Source organism: Haliaeetus leucocephalus, unplaced genomic scaffold (genome assembly GCF_000737465.1).
Source record: "Haliaeetus leucocephalus isolate CR32 unplaced genomic scaffold, Haliaeetus_leucocephalus-4.0 Scaffold166, whole genome shotgun sequence".
Lineage (NCBI taxonomy): Eukaryota > Metazoa > Chordata > Aves > Accipitriformes > Accipitridae > Haliaeetus > Haliaeetus leucocephalus.
In genome coordinates, this window is record NW_010972602.1 from 290363 (window position 1) to 312439 (window position 22077).

Here is a 22077-nt window from a genome sequence, read left to right on the forward strand (position 1 = left end):
TCATAAAACAGAAAAATCTCTTTCTCAAGACAGGTAGTCATTATCCTAATTTATCTTGAAGTCATCTTCAAGGCTGTGTACAACCTTACCTATTTTGCCAGGGACAACTGGAGATTACATCAGCTGTGAACTGTGATCCGCTTTACAGATAAGCTTGTATATATAAGGTGAAAGCATCTGTCCAATAAAATTTCCTATATATTTACGTATACACACACATATATCATTGCTCAACTCTTCAGTTTGCTAAAAAGTCTTAAATTATTTTGTGCTGCAAAACCTAGTTGCTGCAAATCTAATAGTTTATTACATGTTTTGAGAAAACAAATGATGTTGAGGCATCCTCCTATAGTCCACTGCACTGGAAAAGACCAACCAGAGTTGTGTTTCTATCCAAAATAAAATGGGCGGGCAGTTTTTAAGTAAAGTATTTGCTGAAACCCATTTGTCAATATTGAACAGAACTTTTAGTATTTCTACTTCCAACAATTTTGATTTTTTTAGACTGTTTTTCTCCATTTCAAAGAACATCTTCTATTTTAAACAACTTTTATTTAAAAAATAAATCTAATTATGGTTTTAAAATTGGTTTAAATAATGTGGGTTTAAGTTACATAAACAACATGAGTCAATTGAACCAGTTAAAAAATGACTTTTAACAAAAAAATTTCAATGTTCAACTCTCTAATAAATAGACAAATCTAATTTGAAATGCCTAGCATTTTGCATTGGACATTAAAAGAAGCTTACTATCCCATTCTATCAGTAAAGAATTTACTAACACTACCGAGTACAACTGAAAGTTTCAGTCTATTTTTGATCTCTTCTGATAAGACACTGCAGCCAGCATCACCATATAAACTTTCATCACCCTGCAAGGAAAGTATGTGGTGTTTTCTCCAGAGTTTTGTAGTGATTCTGCTACAATAATTTATCTTTGTCTCCTGAAAACAAAACAAAACAAAACAAACAAACAAAAAAGTGCTGGAACTACGTGCCTGGTGATAATACAGTCTCTCCAACTGTATTATCACCACATTATGAAGTTTGTTAGCAAAATTCATTATTGGGTGATGGTAAATTGATTACTGCCAAATCCCTGCAAGACTGAAATAATACACAAATTCTAGAGAATGAGTTACTTTCCCCCTTATGGCAATAAGCAGCTACTTGGGAAGACTGTTCAAAACCTACGCAGTGCTGAACAGGAACAGTCAGGAAAAGTTTTAGTTCCAGACTTGATCAAAGCAGGTTTACCTGCTCCTGGGAACATTAAGAATGCAGCTCCTCCCTATCCCTCACGTGGATGCAGTAACTCTGATGTGCATATCTGCTACCCCAATGCTCACTTCTATCAATGAAGCTTTCTACTCTGCATTTCAAAGGGACTAGACCCACCCCACCCCTTTTTTTTTCTCTAATTACAGTTTTTGCTAAAAAAATAACTGCCACATGTCCAAAGCCATACTACTTCGGCTGAAAGATCTTCTGCAGACTCACACATTATGCTTATTTGATACCTATTATTCACATAATTTCAATGAGCAACATGAAAATAATTATTCTGTATCCTGCACAAAACTTACCTGGCAGTTACTTTCGATCTATATAAATTATTTCCTTCAAAGCTTTTTCTATAACCAAAGGTAAAAAGAGAGGCAGAGTATAGGTGGCAAGATTTGTACATGCCACAATGCACAAACTAGAAAGACAGAAATTGATTAGCAGAATCTTGTCAGAAAGCCAAAAACAGCAACTGAAGTTAGACAAAATGCTAAAGTGAAATTAACCTGTGATACCATACAACCTCTCAAAAAGTACTGTAAGCAACTAAAGAACCACTGTGATAAAGCCATTTCCTGAAAAACCCTCAAACACTGTCAATCTCTGTCAACACCATGTCCAGAAATGGGTACTGGTGTGCTCTCTCCCTCCTCCCTCACAGTCCCATTGGGCCAAAGAACTGCTCCCTCCCGCTGCCTTGACCACATATATGTTGAAAGATACCAAAGATTCTGTTTAGTTATCTCATCTACTTATTAATACCTATAGCAATAAATTGTAGGGGATGGGTCACCATTTTACCACAATTCCGGTACCTACCATCAACCTGGACCAACTCTTACTGCTGTTGCCCCAATATCCCAGTGCATGAGAATTACTGAGAAACCACTACCTGCTTCCTGAAAGGAAGCCTCTCCTCTACTTTATTACAACTCATAAGACTACCAGCTTTGTTAGGCATCCATACCTAGATCTTGTTTGACTGGGAATGAGATCAGGCCCCAAACCCGTAATAAGATACTTAACAGTTACTAAGACCTACCTTCCCATCCATTTCTTGAATGAGGCAGGGGGAAGACCGCTGGGGAGTAAAAGTGGGAAGGGAGCCCTTGCTTTTGCCAGTTTACAACACAGCATAAATCCTTTCCCAGCTCTAAAGAATAAACAGTCAGACTAAATCATAAACTTAGTCCATTCTGCTGGCATTGGTGAGAAGTCAGAAGTCACTGATGAAAAAAAATTTAGCAACAGAAGAGAACAGAATATACTGTCCAAGCCATGATATCCGAAGCCACTTCTTATGCATTTCTTTAATTTAGCTTCTGGCTAATCGTTTCCCATCTGCCATCCCCATAATCTTTAAGAAGAAAAAGAGGGAGGACCATTAAATGAGCCATAATGCATTTTCCTCCTGTTTGCAAGATGAGACCCCCAGCTCTCCTCTCTCACAGAAGGGAGAGAAGGGAAGGGAAATATATTTCCAGTTCACAGATGAAAATTTTAACTTTTTCCATCGTGAAAGTTAAATGTGAAAAAGGAAACACTAATATAAAAAACTTATTGTCTCCTGGGTTTGGGTTTGTTGGGTTTTTTTAGTATTATTCACTTCCTTTTATCATTATTTCTGGGGGAAGGAAAGGGAAGAGAAGAGTGTTATTCATGAATTTGACAGCACTTCATATACAATCAATTTCATTCTTTTCTTGCAATTCTTGATTCACAAAGCAGCATTATGGCATCATTCTTGTGCATTAGTTTGGAAGGGAAAAGAAAAGACCGCAGACACGGCTTGTTTCTTGCCTATGGCTCCAGGAGTGACATGTTTCCCAATAATGGAAGCTGAGCAGAAAATAAAATTGAAGTGGTATTAGACAGGTGAGCACTCAACAAGGAATACCACTTGGCACACTGTGCCTATACTAAGGACGTACATGCACTTTTATAGATAATCAGAGGTATCCATATAACAAAGCAGGTGTGGGTGGCATAGTAAACGCCAAATAACTTGATTCAGTTACTCAGTTTCTTCATCCCACTTTTTAGTATCTTTCATAGGTTGAAAATGAAACTTCTGGAAGTCAGTCATCAGCTTTTATCCCTAAGACGTTACAGTTTAGTTTAACTAACAGGTCTCGTCTGATATTTGTCTATTCTATAATAAACTAATTATGCTTCTCTATATCATCTGTTCAATAATTTCAGTTTTCTCATATTTCTTCATTTCATCTCTGTACATTCTTGATAATTTATTTATTCATTCTCATTTTGACATTATTTCCTAACTTCTTTATCTCTCTCACAAAAACACAGAAGAACACAAACATGTACATCTTTTTGTCCCTTTTCCTGACCACCTCCTGACCCCCCCTTTCCTCCCTCCTTTATTTTATGACTTGTCTCCATGGAGGAAGAGCTACCCTCCCATAAAACAAGGGAGTTCTGCACATGTTTCTCTCTTCTGAAAAGAGAGTTTCCAGGAAAATAATTTTTATTAACATTTCCTCCCCCAGAGTAACTCCATGGTATGTTCTTCTGCCATACACTAATTAAGAAGCAGCAGGGAACAGCTTCTTTATGAACAGCTGACAGACAACTTATTTACTGCGAGCAAGAGTAGAGATAACCACTGACTATGTTATAGTTCATCTCATCATTGGTGACTTTTGGAAAAAACAAAGTGATAAAGCAGCAGTGACGATGAAAAAAGGGAAATCTTGACATAATGGCACACCAGAACAGAGAGCTGGTATAATACTCACACACCCTTCAGTAACTTGTCTTCACATCTTATACGTCACACGGCCACCAATGGCTTCAGTGATACTTTTTTTACGGGGCGAGACAGTTCCGGTCAACAGAATACAGACTCTTTCAGTTCTCATACAGCCCAACCACAAAGGACGCGGTACTTAAAGGCTTCCCTTAAACTGCATATGCCCACAGCAGTGCCTGCATTGGCTCTATGCAGCATTTTGTTCCGGCAGTTTTTATTGAATTGCCAGAGATTATACGAATTGGAAAAAGAAACAACTTTTGCCACAGATTATCCTAATCTTGGATTTATTCTTTTTCCCGAAAGTGCTAATAAGTGAAAAATCTAATTTTAAAATGAATTTGTAGATCTTTCTGTCTACGTGCTTTTCTTTTACAGTGTGTTTTGGGGGGGGGGGTTGTTTGTTTGGGGTTTGGGATTTTAATTTTTTTTTTATATAACCCAGTGATACGGTTCTCTATGCTTTACATAGATGGCAAGTAATAGCAATCTGCAACTTTTTATTGCTTTTCTCCCCCCCTCATTAAAAGTAAAAGAATTTTAGTCATTTCCATACATTTAACTTCTTTTCACAAATTGTTTCACAATTATTTCTCCGAATATTATGCTGTTGCAGTGGGAAAACAATTCGAAACGTCAAGACTGGGAGAGCTTTCCAGTATATCCTAACCACATTTTGATTCCATATTGACATCCCGCAGCTTCATTGCTCGAAGTACACTCCCTACAGGTGTCCCAATGGGACTTTAACTGCACCCACAACACACACCTCTGCCCAGTTTATCTTAGACTGCTTACACTTAAACTATAATAAAATAAAATAAAATTAAATTAAAAAAAAAGTCATTAAACAACACTCCTCATCTACTCCCAGACCAAATGGTCTAATTGACCTAATATTCCAAAATGATTTCTAATTATGCTTCTGGGAGCTCAGTGAGTATCAGCGGAATACCTGTTCTGCCTTGCAAGTTAATAATAAATTCCCATCCATTTCTTCTTTTCCAAGAACTAAATTTAGCCCTAGCACATTTCTGCGCACTGTGTACTACATCACAGGGATTTAAGATACGAATTAACTTTTAAATCTACATTTTTTTTGATTATTGGAACAGTATTATTTACAATGGATCTGCCATACAGTTCGTAAATACTTTTTCAGATAAAATTGTGACTGCACTAGAGTGCACAATTAAAATAAATTAGATGCTATAGTTTGTTTAATCGGAACTTGGAGCATAAGGCAATATGAGGATGTCACTAAGCTGTGTGACAGCTCCCAGTGCCACTACTTTCTCCAACATGGAAGGCCTATATGGGGCCAATTGTTCCACTGTCTTGGATCATTAGTTTGCACCAGAGAAGCAGTTCCATAAATAGCCAGCTTTGACCTCAGAAACATAAAAATACAAATGAGGTGCTTTCTCTCTTTCCAGCCTCCACACTAACGTGCACTGTGCTCCAAAACCACATCCCAGAGATCTGGCCTAGTCACAAAGCACTGCTTGGCAGTTTTTTTAAACTATATCCATGAATTTCCAACATGTAAACTGCAGAGAGATTTAACTGAAGTGAGAGAAACAGACAACCACCACAGTTGTTTTCTGATTCAGTTGACGACATTACTGCCTTGGGACATACAGATTTTGGAATAAACTCGAGAATCTCGGATTTAGGGTCGGATGCAGGAGGAGCAAAGCGATTCACAAAGACAATGTGTTTAGAGTAAGGGGTGTTTCACTTTCTCTGGCGGCTGGTATTACATTCTCCAAGAAGCCTCTGCATCCTCCCAGTGCCTGAGTGACCATGGACCTCTGTCACCATACCTGGACAAGACTAATGAGGCAAGGAACATGAAGCCACTGCTCAGTCCAACTCACTAGGGTGACTGAGGGCAACTGCAGAAAGCTCTCTTTGCGTATGAGCAACAGTAAAAGTGTAAATTTATACTCAGTGCTCCTTCACGGAAAAAAACAAAAAAACCAAAAAAACCCACAAACCAAAACAAACCCCAACAACAAAAAACCTGTATTTTTTATTGACATATGTGTTTGTTTTTATAGGGATTGCCAGAGAAACCCACAGCCAGTGCAAAGCAGAACTTTGCAACCACCATACTCTCAGACACATCAGACTTGTATTACCCGAAACAAATACTGGTCAAAATGGAGATAACGTTTAGACATTTGCTTTAAAATGTAGCATCCTTTCCACCTGCCATTGTAGGCCGCAGAAGATACACTCTAGTTAGCATATTACTGACAGGATGATGAGAAAGCTCCTGTCAGACACTGGCCAGCCGAGTGTTTGAGACAAAATGCACAGCCCCAGCTGACTAGTTAGGGAAAGACTGGTGAGGTACAATTACAGAGGCATATGACAAGCTTTCATGCTTGAGTGACTTGAGAACTGATGACATGGCTTTAAACAGCAATCCTTCCTACCTCCGGTCACAAAACAGCAATAAGTCAACTGATGCACTGTTGTAAAATCATGATTTATTCCTTTGCTTTGAATACATGAGAGTGTGGTATGATGTTCTGGTAGACTACCACAGCAGGTGCACTTGGGGCCAAAACATCTAGGGCCTGCCTCCAGCATGCATAAAATCAATGCTATAGTTCAGCATTCCTGGAAAAGCCATCCCCAGCACTTTAATAATTTATAGAAAGACTGAATTAAAAAATTATTTGTACTGACACTCATACAGCTCCATGCAACTAATAAGAATACATGCAGATGCAGTGATGTGTGAGAAAATGGTGCTGTGCAAGAACATGCAGCATGACATTTAGGAAAGGTCCTCCTTTTACAGCTGAAGTGAAACAACTAACAGCCACCTCTGTGAATAGATCAATTCCTTTGTTTCATTCATCCTTTCATTTAATCCAAAGCCATATAATTTGTTTCTCTTTCATAGTTTACTGTTCAAAAGCCAGAAATGGTAATTTTTGCTACAAACAGATCTTACAGAGCATAATCCTCAGGCTAGCTGAATCCATCTCACTCTAACACTAAGCCTGAAGCAAGCTGTGACGTTGGTGATAAAAGTCCATTATTAAAGCAGTTGGAAAGTCAAGCTAATAAAAGAATCAACAGTTAGGGCAAATAATGACCCAGAAGCTATGACAGAAAGGAGTGGTGGGAAGTTTCCACGTATATCTTGGTAGTAATTGGTAGGACAAGGAGACAAAGATCTCCACCAACGAGTTTTTAAAGGGGGTAAACACAGAAAATCAATTTAAAGAAAGATATAAAGAATACATAACAACTGCAAAAATCAGAAGATGCACTTAAAACAAAACCTGCTTGGCTGAAATAAAATATAAGCTGACAACTGAAACACACCCTCAGGATAAAACGGTACTTACCTTTTTCTATTCTTTTTTTTTTTTTAATAAAAAAAACCCTCTACTCAACCGCTTAAAATAGGCAACCTTTTTTTCTCTTTCTCTTTTTTCTCCAAAGTAAACCTTTTTAAATATAGCATCATTTTTTCCCCTTCATTTTTCCTTTACTTGAGTATAACGAAAGCATGAAATTTATAGGGCAGAAATGCTAGACAAAGAATTCCTGTACATAAGTGTAGTTCTCCATTCCTGGCCCCCCTCAAGAAGGGCAAGGAGAAAGTGAGCAAGGCCTTGAATTATGGCTTTTGTTATCAGTCACTGCCCCGAGATAGTGAACCGAAACAGAGCTGATAATTTGAAGGTGACATCACAACCTAGTCTTCATGAACTGACATAAACACTTGATATTCAGTTAACCCCAAAGATAAGGTACAACTCCCTTAACAGAAAGTTGTACTTGATAACACTATTTTTGAGCAAATAATCTTTTCAAGCATCAAGTTGTAATTTAGGAATATTGAAACACAACCTTTGCAACACAAAGTACCAGTTTGGTGTGTTTTATACACAACAGTACAGCAGCACAAAGCTAGCAAATGCTAATGTCCAAATGCACTCCATTTGCTTATTTGTATTATATTAAGCAATCCAACATTTAAAGAAGAAATATCTTATGCCAAAACTACATTTAATTATTCCTGGAAATTCAATTAAATTCTTACAGGAGATACTGAGAAGTGTTTAATTTACTTTTTAAACCATATTGCTCTGCAAAGAAGCAAGCCTCGCATCAGTCCTGCTCTGTTTATGAAAGAGATCAGCAGGTAGCAGGTTCTCACTGAAGTTCCTGATAAGCCAGGTCTATTCTTCTGTTTTATCAGAACTCACTAGTGCAAGTGAAAATTAACCCAGTCCTATATCAAAAGTGAATCCGACATCATGTGGTAGTAATTTCATTTAGCTATGACTTAAGTAATGCAAGTGGACTGAAAAAATAACCAGAAGAAAGTGAAATTGATGTGTTCTCTCTTTTTTGACTTGACCTGCAATCTACTATTTACATTAACAGCTTGGGAACATTCTTCAGGACATCCAAATGCCACTACAAATGTCTGTTATTGCTACCTATCCTTGTCCAGGAGAGTGACAGAAATTATTTTCAAGTGAGGACACCATCAAGATGGCTATTTATTCCAAACCTTTTCATGAAGTAACAGCTGAATTTTGAATAAAGTTAAAAGTTTCTCACAACCAGCATATTATATCTGCTGCTATGTAAAGACTTCCACAGAGCTTGCAATCTGAACATAGAAATAAGGTGGTCTAGATCAGCACAGTGTGATTCTGATACCTCCTCTTCTCTTGTCATATCATAGCAACACAGATCAGCTGAGATGTTCAGCCTAACAAACACAAGTCTTAAGAGAATCCAAATGTAGGCTGAGAGTACAGCTTTAAACCACATTAAGCAGACAGACATGTGCCCATCTGCAGAATGAATCTTCCAGAGGCACAGAGCTGCCATCATGATTCCTAACTCCACTCTACTGCAGCAGTAAAAGAGGTTTGACTGGGGCATCATTGGAGCTGAGGTTTTTTCATGGTGTGGTTTGGTTTGGGTTTTTTTAATTAATTTATTAATTTTTTTATTAGCAAGCTGGGTCCCAGACTGGCAAACTGAAAAAAAAAAAAAATTTGATTCCACGTTTTTGCTACATCATGTGAATTTCTATTAAGCCAGGTTCTTTGAAACGGCTTTCCCTTCAAATTCTCTCTGCTCATTTGGGTGGTCTTATTACTGTGTTGTAACACCCAATTCTTCCCTTAGCCATTTGGGGGGGCGGGGGGGGAAGCGTGATAGAATATGGAAATTTCCTAACATAAATTAAAATCTTTGGTGGTTAAAAATATATCATAGACTAGTAATTTGAAGATTGCTTATACTCATTCACTACTTGTTTTTCTGTTTTTCAGTTGTTCATGTGGCCTCTGCTTACATTACCCCATGTCTCCTTTACTCTCCAGTCACCACAGACTTACTTAGCTCCATATTCTGCAAACCACTGGTAAAGTGCTGTCTTACTGCATTCCCCTAACTGCAACAGTGATTGCAGATTGAGGGACCCAACACTGTGGTGTTTAAAAAAATAATAAGGCGGTTATATAATTGCTACTACCACCTAGAATTGTAAAACCTGTCAGCCTTCTATGGCATTCTGAATCTTCTCCATCTTCGACTTACTTTTGACTCAGAAGAATTTAAAGGGGTTTTATCCACTATTTATAATCCAAAAATTCTCACTCCTTACATGCACACATATGTATTGGAAACCAGCACCTGCAAGTCTTTGAAAATATAAATTTTTAGTACTATATCCAACTTTGTACCTATGTGTTGAAAATAACTGTTCATTTATTTGGTAGTAGAATTAGCACTGTTCAGGAGCATAAAGTTGATTTTCCACAACAGAAAGCATATTAAACAAAAAGTTTTATGCAGTACTGTTGAAAAAAAAAAAAAGGTATTTTCAATGACTACGCTTTACAGGCTAAACATTCAGGCTAAACATTCAGCGTAACAAATATACTCTATGATGAAAGTTGGTTATAAAGTGACAGTCTTGTACTAATCCAAAATTAATCTTGGGAATATTTTCAAAATATAGGGTATTTTAAAAACTCATAAGATTCTGTGAAGAGTAAAACAAAATAACATCTGAATATTTAGGTATATTTTCAAAACGAAACACAACGTTCTTTTATTAAGCAGTCTAAGCAGGCATAAGGGGAAAAAAAAAACTTTTTAATGTGGGCAGTAGCCTAAAACCTTTAATAAAAAAAAAAAAATGTTATTTTGAGTTGTACATTATTATCAGTCTGAAGAGCTGCTCTAAATCAGAGCTATTACAGTATGCACTCCCAAACCACTCTAACAAAGATGAATCTACCTATTACCAGGTTAGGATAGCAGCTATTATTATGGACCCTTGATTTCTTTCAAGTAGCTCCAATGGAATAAGCCACAAGTGAATAATAAAGATCTTATAATAGCCCTTAAGAATTCTTTTTAGGTTAGAAGGCACAGAAATGAACTCAGGAGAGTTAAAGAACTCTCATCTCCTGATAAGAAAAATAATTAACCTGACTTAATGTATCTGAGTAGGTCTTATATAAATCAGACTTTTGTACTTCAAGAGCCAGACTAAAACCATATATCAGAAAAGTATGTAGATATTGTCTCATAAGTACACATGGAACATATCTAAACCCACAAATGTCTGCAGGTCATTTCTGAAATGCTCAATATATTCTACTTAAAAGGAGATGTGTGAAGTACTTACAGTGCTTAGTTTGCTAGAGGTAATAATGATTCGTCTCTCATGCAACATACTGGCATAAAGTTGCAGCATGTTGTTCACATCCACAGCAACAAAATATTCAGTGAGGTTTCTCTGTTTAAATAAATAAGATGTTAACAATATAGCAACAGTAATAGCTAAGTGGAACATTTTATATATCACTCAAAAAATTTTTTCCGATTAGTAGATGGGAAAAAAAAACCAACACCAAACTATGTAAGAAGTCCTTTTGCATTAAAATTTGTATGCTTTAAGAATAATTGATTGGGTTTTAAAGCCAATGAAAAACTAACTTTGGTGTGAGTTATTACTATTTTGCTTACTTGATTAAGCTTGTGAATTTATATTTGCCTTTGTTTTTATTTTTTTCAAATTTGAAAAAATATGAAATGTAGTATTATATCAATAGCATCATATGCTATTAAGGTAACCATTACTTCCAGCCCAGGAACAGATTTTCCACCACTGCAATAACTGTTCTGTCATAGCTACAATAATAAAACTCTGCTATTTTGCCAGGCTCTCCCGAAGCCAACACATTTTATTCTACTTCAAGTACAACCAACCAGCTTGTTGAAAAACACCACGCTTTTGCTTGACCTGTATGTGCCAGGACATCAAACATCCAGCAGCACTGCTGGTAAGTACTGGGTCCTTCCTGCAGCCACTGTTTTCGCCCCCAAGAACCCTACTGCCATCCCCACTGTGGGGTTTAATGAAAAGTAAAGTCACCAGCACCTCTTATCTATAGTTCAGACAACACAGAACTGGAGGAAAAAGAGAAAAGGCGGGGGGGGTGGGGGGGGAGGGAGGTTGAGATCTCTGTGTTCCAGCTGAACTTAACAGTATTTCTGCACGGCACAGTGCCAGAGAAATACAAGTTCTGAATAAGCTAAAAAAGCTACCAGCAAAAATGCCTAGGACAACAGAAAATTTCTGTAAATGTTAGAGAGTATGTATGAAAATATACTAATACACCCCACAATAAACAAAATGTTTAGTTTCACACATTCATTATTGTATCTGCAATCAGAACTCTTACTCATCTCTTCTTAAGAACAACATATTACTGAACATTAATGTAGATGGTCTATCAACTATATGCCCCAACCCAAGGACAGAAATCTGAACAGTGAAACTGTTAGTCTATATCGGATGTGGCCAACACATGGCAGCAAGGTAACACACCCCTGAAAAAACAGCGAGGGCAAGGTAAGCGGTAAAGGCTTTAGAGCAGGGTGATCCCCCCGCAACTGCCGGCACCCCCTCTGTGGGGGCCAGGACATGGCAGCCGGCTGTGGCCTCTCCAGCTCATGGCCCTCCACAGTCAGGGAGCGTGGCGTGGGGCAGAGCTGCTGCTCACCACCTGTTGGTTTATCTCTTTACAGACTCTACTATATGAAAAGCTAACTTCAGTTAAAGCCCAGATGATGATCAGAAGGTTGACCTCCTTTTTGGACATATTGCAATGTTAAATAAAAAAAAAAAAAGATATTGACAAGACAAAGATCCAATGGATGATCCAGTTTCATGTGAATTCAGAAATGCATTGTTGATTTAAAGACACAAGTATAGAGTTATTCTTGGTACATGCTGCATAAAATTTTGGAAGAAATAAAACCAAGAGCTTTGAGGCTACAAACACTCCATTTAGAAAGGAACTCTGGTCTTTCAAGTGCTACTTTTAACTGGTTGTCAGAGGCTGACGCATCATGATAATTTGAGCCCAGTTTACCTCAGAGACCCTCAACGCTGTAGTTGATAATGGTGTGCCGATTCTGTGTTGCAACAGCTGTGGTAAAAAGAGTTTGCAATCTTGTACAGGCCAATATATCTTTGGGAAACAGTGACAGTTATTTCTGCATTACATCTGAAAAGTTACTGCCCCTGAAATATGTGAATCTTACAACAAAGGACAAGAAAATTAATTTTATTGCTAATTTACTGTAATTACATCTCTTCACTCTCTGCGCGTTCTACCCCTCCATTAGTTCCATACTATTTTGATTTATACCGGAAAGATGAGACTTTTATAAATGGAGTAAAAAATAATTATAGAAAGGCACCTTGAAAATTACTTTTCCCTTCTCCCACAGAATCAGAAAAATAAATCCCCAGTGGCACCATCGCAAGGTCCTCCATCAGCCAGAGGTCTGATGGACTGAAGCTTTCCCACATTTTCAAGATGAACACATAACACACCTTCTAACCTCCAAACCTATGTTGTGTTAAAACCCCAAATAATAAGCTGGAACAAGAGAATTCTTCAAACTAGAGGAACTGAACCCATAGGGTGGAACAGCTGAAAATAAACATTTGAAAACTAAGTCCTGTCCTGCCCAAAGAGCCCTTGCAACAAGGGTCCTCTCTTTTATGCCTCTACCCAGCAACTTTCCGTAGTTTTCTGGGTTGCACTGCGGGCTGCTCCGTCTCCCCTGGGTCCCTGGCGCAGACTGCTTTCCACCACCACAGACGTACCCGCAGGCCTCCTCTCCACTACAAGCACCCTACCGCTCCTCGCCAGCCTAGGTTTCCCCGGCTCCATTTCCTTCCCTCATGGGTCCCACCCTGCACCCCAGGAGCCGCTGCCCTCCCAGCACGCCGAGGTGGAAAACCTCCCCTCTCAGCTGCAGCACGGAAGCAGGCGATCCGGACGCCTTTCCTACCGCCCCTCGCCAATGCACCACCGCAGAGGCTGTGAGCACACTTCTGTCATGCTTTCTGCACAAACGCCGCAACACCTACCAAGAACGAGTTCTGCGGTACGGCATGATTTTGTACGGTAGCAAACCCTCAAACAGCTTAACTTTCAGAAGGAAGTTACTATTTGAAAGTGTAAAAAATGCACATCTATACATCCAGGTTCAATTCCAGATTTAAATGCAGGAGTGGAAAGCAGAAAGTTTCAAAGCTCTTCTATTAGATGTGATCCAGCTAAACACATCAAAGAGAACATGACCTGAGATTTCACATTTGCCATCTACCCACAGCACTGCCAAGGATTTAGCATCTACAGAATGCAAGTCTTCATTTAAAAGAAAAAAAAAAAGAAAAAAGAACTAGTAATAACAACAACAACCACCATTCCTGGTGCATGGTTACCATCCAAATGTAAGCAGGTACGGCATATTTTCAGAAAGCCTGAAACAATACCTTCTGACACAAAAAATACCTGCATATCTTGATAGCTGAATTTGCAGCTTAGCAATGCAGTTTTTAAAGGGCAGGTATTCAAATAACACGAGGTGCGGAAGTAAAATACATTTTACAGAAATAATCCCAATAAATGCAAACAAGCCAAGTAATTATGAACAAAGGGTGGATATAGCAGTGGTCAGAAATGCTCTGTTAATGCTTTAAAATGGGTTCATGATGAATGCAACATAACTGCTAGCTAAAGGTTGTAATAATAGACATCAATCATATTCTAAAAAGTCTTGGGGGAAAAAAAAAAATCTCCTATTGATAAAAGCAGAGTTCAGCCCTAGCCACAGAATGAGGTTGATATTTCTCCTAAATATTTAAAAAAGAAACTGCATACTTACACTTTCAGGGATTGTTGGCAATCCAGTTATATCAGGAGTAATGAAATACGAGTGCTAATCAATGGGGAAAAATAATTAATAATTTATGCAAACAGAAACCAAAAATTCTTTTTTAAAAAATCCAGCATTTAGGATTTCCATCCCCATCTTTGTTTAAGCAAATAGCCATTTTTCCAATAGCATTCTTACCACTACTAGACAAAGAATTAAGCAGATCACGACACGAAATTACAAGCTCTGGTTCAGCACAGCACACAAACCAAGGAAACAAAACGCTGGGCTGCAGTTTTGAAATAACACTGAAGTTAAACCAGCTTTAAATGTTGTCACAAGCCTGAGAGTAGCATTGATTTTAAAATTGCAACCAAAAAAAGTTAATGGAGAAAATGTAAATTTAGAATGGAAAAGGAAAAAAATCACTCACATGAGAAAATTAATTAGAATAGAAATATTATTACTTGATATACATTCTCTTCTCTCTCCAAACATCTTTGAATCAAAAATGTGCTAACAGAAATGCAAGCTCTGACAGCTGGAGATTCAATCATTTATGAAATACATTAACAATTTTATGCGTCTTAGTTTGAGGCCATCTAGGATGTAAATATAAAATGGATTAAACTAAAAACAGATGCAATTTAAATTATTCTCATTAATCCAGTGCATTTAGTAGTTGTCAGATGTGGATTTAGCTCAGTAATTTTAAGGCATTCTTGCATATTAGTCTAAATCTTGAAGGACAAAAAACCTTAGTGCATACTAAGTAAATGTGATAATTATTGACTTTTTAACTTTCATTTGTTTTTAATGGAATATTGACATTTTTCATAGACTTTCTTTGGTTTTACGGTGTACCTTAAAATTATAATTAACAACACAAAGACACGGTTTGTTTTCAAGTCAAACTTGAAAAAAAAATACCAAAACATAAAGGAAGCCTATAAGATATTAAATGTGTCTTGTGTTCAAGCAAAAAAAAAAAAAAGTATTAATACTATTAACTCAGTGTAGGAGACTTATTAAACCAGCTTAATACATTTAATAGAAAATTTTCCCCACAAATTAGGTCATTTGGCAATAGTTTAAAATTTAAGAAAAAAAAAATTGGCTTAAAAAAGGCATCCCATAAACATCATAGCACTTGCACAATAAATATCCCAGGTTATTGTTTTGCATCAGTGATGCAAAAAAAAAAAAAAGCTAAGATTTTTTCCACTAGTCAAGAACAGGAAAATATTCAGATTAATGGAATGCCTACATTCTTCAGAAGTACAGTGAGAACAGAAAATTATTTCCTATATGTAATAAGGTCACAGAATATTTATCAAAAGACTTCTGAGTAATGAAGTTAGTAACTTAGAGAAGTAATTATTTATAATTAACAAAGTAATAATATTTCACTCATTAAACAGAAAAGGAAGTCAGAACTATGAGAAGCAAAGGCCCATTACTGCAGTCATTAAGAGTCATAAAGCAGCAAAAATAATGTGGTATGGAGTCCTTGCACATCTTTGTGAGCTCCCTTAGGAAGATGTACAACCTTGGAAGAGATACTAAATTAATAGTTGCTGTCCTGTATAAAGTCTTCTCTAAAAAGGACACTAGAAAATGCAAATTTTGTTCACCAATTTAAGGGTTTGATTTTGGTTGCGGTTTTTACAAAAGGATTATGATGCACACACACATAGCTCTGAAGTTAGATTGATTTAAACAGAATAGGTACATTAATATTAGACTGCGCTTTTAGGCCAAGGACAACAGCAGAATTTCCCAAAGGACAGGTATAAATAAGTCTGAAATCAAGAGATATCCTATAGCAAGTAATTATTTCTTTAATTACAATAGGCTTTAGATTGTCAGTGCCTTTTAAACTCACCGATACAAGACAAGGCTGTTTTTTCAAAACTTGCTCACTTGCAAAAATCATCCCCTGGTTCTTATACAAGATGAGAGAAAGATTGAACAATTGACTTTTTAGTTTTCCAAAGCCGACTCTAATGCTTGTAATATTCCATGTTTAAACTATTGGCTGAAATTGTTTTATTCTTTGTATTCCTCCCCAATTTGAATTCAGACTTAGCTAGCTTTTCCAACAACAAATAAGGGGGAGGGGGGAGGGAGAAGGAAAAAAAAAAAAAAAAAAAAAAATCACTTTTGTTAGCCCTCTATGGGTAAAAGTGACCCAAATTATATTTAAGCTCCCATTTCATAGAATGAATGATCACCCCTCATAAATTTCAGCTGCAGAATATTTGTTACTGGGAGCAATAGGTGAGAGTCGAACTTGGTCCCTAACTGGACCAAGGCATTTTGGCATCCTCCTGACCAAGGATTACCAGGAAACACCATGTATCCAGATACTGGGCACAATTTATGCATGATTATATACATGCAATCCTAAGTACCATTGTGGCCTGCCATCTAAACCTCGCTTCAATGTCTATGAGCCTTACTCTGCAGTATACCTGAGTAAATGGGCAGAGGGATCTTTTTAATTCTGCATCATGAAATTTGAACTAGACTCATCCTGGCACAATGAAAAGCCACCTTATGATGTCATTACTACTATTTCCAACTGTAACTTCTTTTTAAGTCTATTACTAGACAGTTCCAGTCTAGCTTATTTATAATATATGAGGAGCAAGAAAGGAACATCAATATAAAAGACTAGGCACACAAAGTTAGAGTTGTAAGTGGCCATAAACATTTCCCTGCTCCCTACAGCGCTAAGCATTACAAAACCAGAGATACCTGTAGATCCAACAAGCATTCCGATTCAGGCTAACCTATTCCTTCCTGCTCTGCCCCATCTGAACCCGTAATATTTGCTTGACTGTACCTGCTGCCAAGCATTTGGCAGGAGGCCTGTGTTTAGATAATCACTGGTCAGCTAAAAAAAGATTACAAAACTCTTTGATGTAACAAGCTACTGGGAACAAGAGACAATTGATTAAAAGAAAAAAAAATCTGAAGTCAGATAATATTGAAATAAAACTAGCAAGCATCAACTTTATTGCAAGCAATTTGTCATCCCAGTATTGCCAGATGTATTCACCACAACATCCATTTCCAGGTTCATCACAACATTCGTTTTGAGGTAGGCAAGTTCTATGCAAGACAAATTGCAACACTGATAGCAAAAGGCAGTAACACTGCAAGAAATGCAAGGCAAAATATCTTTACAACTTCTCTCTGTCCCTCTGAAACACAGCAGGATTTTTAAAGGACTTTATAAAAAGTGTTTTAGTGTTGCCAAATTAGAATTGATTATAATACTGTAATTAATGATAGCAAAATATTATTTGATATACAGAAGTATTCTTGGCAAAGGTACTATGAACTGAAAAATAACTTGAAAATATCACACTGACAACAGAAAGAAAAAACTTAGCAACAGAAACAATTCCAACTGCAGCCTCAAAAACCAGTACGTTGTTCTGGTGAAAAACAACACACAAGACTGGAGGGACTTCCAAATACAGTGGATTAGCACTGTTCAAGGGGGAAAAGTATTAGGCCTCTATAGCCTAGAGAGAAAAAAGCATAACAAGGAATCTGAAACATGACAAATTAAAATAAAATAAAAGTAGCATTATGTTAAGCAGCAAGTGTGAGTAACTACTGGCACAGAAGTAGTAGACTCTCCATTACTGTATGCCTTCATAATAGGGCCAGATGCTTTTCTAGAGTCTGTGCTTACTTTACTCAAAGTATTGGGCTCAATTCTAAAACAAATGAGTTAAAAATAACAGGAAATGACAAAAATAAGGTCAAGATAAATAATCTAATGGTCTTTCAGTATGTGCATAGGGGAAGCCTTTACAATATCACTTCTTTCTGTGCCCTGCAAATTATGATAGTTCAATCAAGAAACAGTTATTTGCACACAGTTACCTATGCGTGCAGTAATTGTACAGATGTGGTGAGCATCAACAATGTCTCAGAGACAGCAGAGGCTCTGTAGAGGCTTTACATTTCATGCAGGCTCTACAAATGTATTTAAACATGCGTCCATATGTTATTTCTGTTAAAAACTTCAGTCACTCTAACAGTGACAGGCTCACTTTCCAGTAAATGTCCAGTCCCACATCACAAAAAGTCAGAGCACAAAAGCAAGGTAGGCATAGACATGTTCTTCCACCTAGATGTGCTGAAAGTTTCATGTAATGCAGTACACTTCTATCTTTCCTACAGCACTTTTGCATGATCAAGCAAAACTAGGCATAACTAAGAAGCAGAGGAAGGCAGATGGGAAAGAAGCCAGCTTACATAGATTTTTGTCCAATCCTGCAAGTCTACCTACTCAGACATAAGAGGCAATAAAACAGAGTTAGTGTCTCCTGATTCACAGCAGGAGAAACCAAAATTATCTACATGAAATTGCTGGAAACACAAAAAAGTAGTTCTAGCACTGCCAGATCCCACTGCAGTTTACTTTCTCATCCACAGAGCAAAAATCAAATTTCTGCTTCTTTATAACTTTAAGACAACAACATGAGACAAACTACTCTGCACAGAAAGAAAAAAAAAAAACAAAAACCCACGCGCCCAAGCCAGTTAATGATGGGAAGCAACATAAGTTTACTCTTTACAAAGAGATTTTATTTTTTTTTTATTTCAACCTTAGTTACTTCTTTATAGTCAGTAATAGGAGTTAAACAGAGAATACTTACCACACTTAAACTGACTAAAGCATTCGCCTTTGGCACAGGATGGCTATACAATGATTTTAACAAATCGTTTGAGTCATTTTCCTATAGGGAATATTTTTTAAAGGTAGTTAATTATTGCATAAAAACTGACTAATTACCATTTACTACACATCAAACTATATATTGACAAAGATATATATATATGTATTTAACGAGAAAGACAATTGCAATTCGCAGTGAAGTATTTAAATACTAAGTATAAAATTCAGGCCAACTTTGTATCTCAGCAAATGATTGCATCTGCAAGTTAAGTCAATCTCTTACGTACTTCCCCATACACTCCTTGAATGAACCACATTTGCAGCTGAAAATAGTGTTAACACATCTAGCTTGTCTGTGCATCTTGGACATCATCCTAAAACTGTTAGCTATGATATTTGTCTATTCAAAGTTTTACTAAATATGCAGCTACGTAGCTATATTTTATACTTTTAAAATGATTAATCAGAGCACATAAAACAGTTAATAAGGTTTGCTAAAAAGTACATGCAGCTACCAGATTTAACTAGGATCCCCCACCTTGATCTCTAAAAGAGACATTTACTTGGGAAAGAGATGCAGATGGAGTTTTTGTTTGGTTTAGGATTTTCATTCAGTTTAGGGTTTTTGTTCATGGAGATTACATTCTTTTTGTTGTCAAAGTAAAACCAAAAATATCAGTGACAAGCCAGGTCCAGCTTTTAAACATATTGAGTTTGCAGGAAGCTTCCACCTCTCCCTGCAAGAGTGATGATGTTACTGGATCTCATGCTAGTAAACAAGACTTTGGGTCTAGCTCTTGGTTAGACACAAAGTGCCTGGGCCAGGAGGGAGCAATGTCCTCTAACAGCCTCCTCAGCAACAGATATGGCACTAGGCAATACAACAAAATACTCCTGTACACTGCTAAAACATTCTGACCCATCAAAACAGTTTTCTCAGCATATAGGACAACAAACTTACAACCCAGCAACTTAAATTGGTTGCAGTAATAGGTGCAATGCCAGAATATCTGATCAAGAAACAAAGGAGAAGACAATCCCTACCCCTTCTGTCAAATACCACCTTAGTAACAATTTTTATTACTACAGTGAAATTGGGGCCAAAACCAGAGTGTCATTAAACCACTTGTAAGACTTAAACATATTCCACACTTTATTTAAACACAGCTAACACCAAACTTTCCTACTGAATTTTCTTTTTACATAAAATATCACCATTGTCTATAGTGCATTTATTATAATGCACAATAATTGCTTATCCTATAGTTCATATATTCTTGAAATGTCAGCTTTTCCAGTCTACAGCATATGGCTGACTACTGATGCCTTTTTTTTTTTTTTTTAATTACAATCTAGTACACTAATATAGTTAAAGCAGAAAGGTATAGCTTTAATGTTCTCAGTAAAGACAGATGCCAGTATTTCCTTTCCTGCGTAATCCCGGAATATGTTTAATTGCTCATGAATATGCAAACTAAACTATCATGATTCTTCACCAAATGCTGTAAGTAATTTTGTCTTGCTAGTTGAGATGACAGAATTACAAGAGGTAGTTTTTAGTTAATATGAAGGGTGAAACAGTACATCATATTTTACGCACTTCTGAAAAAAAGTGTTTGTAACTGATAATCAGATAGTTCCAGAGATCTACAGTTTACAATCAATACGTCATACAGATCTCCAGTGATGTGACACTTTGCTCACACTTCACCCAGGACTTGTTTATGCTAAGACTGACACTTTATAAAGGTATATTCTCAGCAGCTTTTTAAGATTAATGCAGGATTCAAGTAACAGTGGCAGCAGCTGTATGTTCAGATTCTCTGAATTTCAATATGATGAATGTAAAAACTTCTTCCTAAATTCTAATAAAATTTTAAACGGTATGGAATCACTTTACAGCACTTCAAATGGTGACTATTATTTAAAGGAAAATATTTTACACAAAGAAATAGAATATCTAAAATTACCTGTTCTTTAGCCAAATAATCTGCCAGGGTATTTAGGAGCTTGTAGTATACCTCAAACCATGGTAGGTAACTAAAACAGGAGAGGAAAAACATTTTAATAAAATATCAATGTATTTTTTTTCCAGTGCTTATAAAATACTACTACGACTAATCTCACTTGCACATTTGTATAATATTTCTACATATAAATAAAATGCATATAGAAGTTTTCCCCCCAAATTTAATGGTACTTCACCGATAAATAGTAGCAAAGCTACGTTCCTTTACGCTGGACACCTGCTTGAAGTTCCATTAAACATGGATTAGCTCATAATACTTTCACTTCTCGTTATTTTAAAGGCACCAAAAAAAACATTTTAAACATTGCCAAATCACATTTCCATTATCTTTAATTGTTAGGGCTTTCAGTAGTTGTTATCTGCAATTTTGAAATTCTATGTCCTGTTGTACCTGGTGGACTGCCAGAACTGCTGCCTCCATAGAGAATGAAAAACAATTTTGCCTGGGCAGACCAGGTACCCCTTATTTGACAAATGGTGCAATGCTATGCAGTAGTATAGGTGTCACATTATATGCAAGAATATTGGTCTCCCTACAGAGTCACCTCTATAGATAGAATTAACTTCTAAAAATAAGAGAGCATTCACCAATATTGTAAACACACAGCACATTAATACAGGAATACTTAATAGACTTTGAACACAGTTCTGCAGCCCATATGTATGCAATACTCTGAGTTAAACAGAATCCAAGATAAATAAGACATAACTGAGGAGCATGAGAAAAGAAACTCAAACATAGTAGCATCAGTTACATGATTTTGTCATCTATTTACAGAACAGTTACCTTTAACAGTGACATCATCAGGGACCGCATGCTACAGAATTTTCCATAATCACTATTTAAGCCCATGATACATATGTAGTAAGTCTGGTAAACTAAATTGTACCAGTACAAATTACTCCTTATTTACAAATTACACAGCTTCTGACATCTGTGAGAATTTTATCACAAAGAACATTACTAAAATGGTAATAGTATGGTTAATATTAGTTGTTTGAGATTAGGAGGGCTGGGAAGGAAATGTTTTTACTACATTTCAT

At 36.8% G+C, this 22077-nt stretch overlaps 1 protein-coding gene across 1 annotated transcript in view; it reads right to left on the bottom strand.

Annotated features, from left to right (window-relative positions):
* The window catches only part of DENND1B (DENN/MADD domain containing 1B), a 163870-nt gene that overhangs the window by 60840 nt on the left and 80953 nt on the right, over window positions 1-22077 (bottom strand). Inside the window, exons 7-10 of the mRNA XM_010563440.1 lie at window positions 20975-21044; window positions 18985-19065; window positions 14312-14365; window positions 10749-10859 (exon numbers count right to left, since the gene is read on the bottom strand). Coding sequence (XP_010561742.1) covers window positions 10749-10859; window positions 14312-14365; window positions 18985-19065; window positions 20975-21044 — 316 coding nt within the window. The remainder of the gene's footprint in view (window positions 1-10748; window positions 10860-14311; window positions 14366-18984; window positions 19066-20974; window positions 21045-22077) is intronic.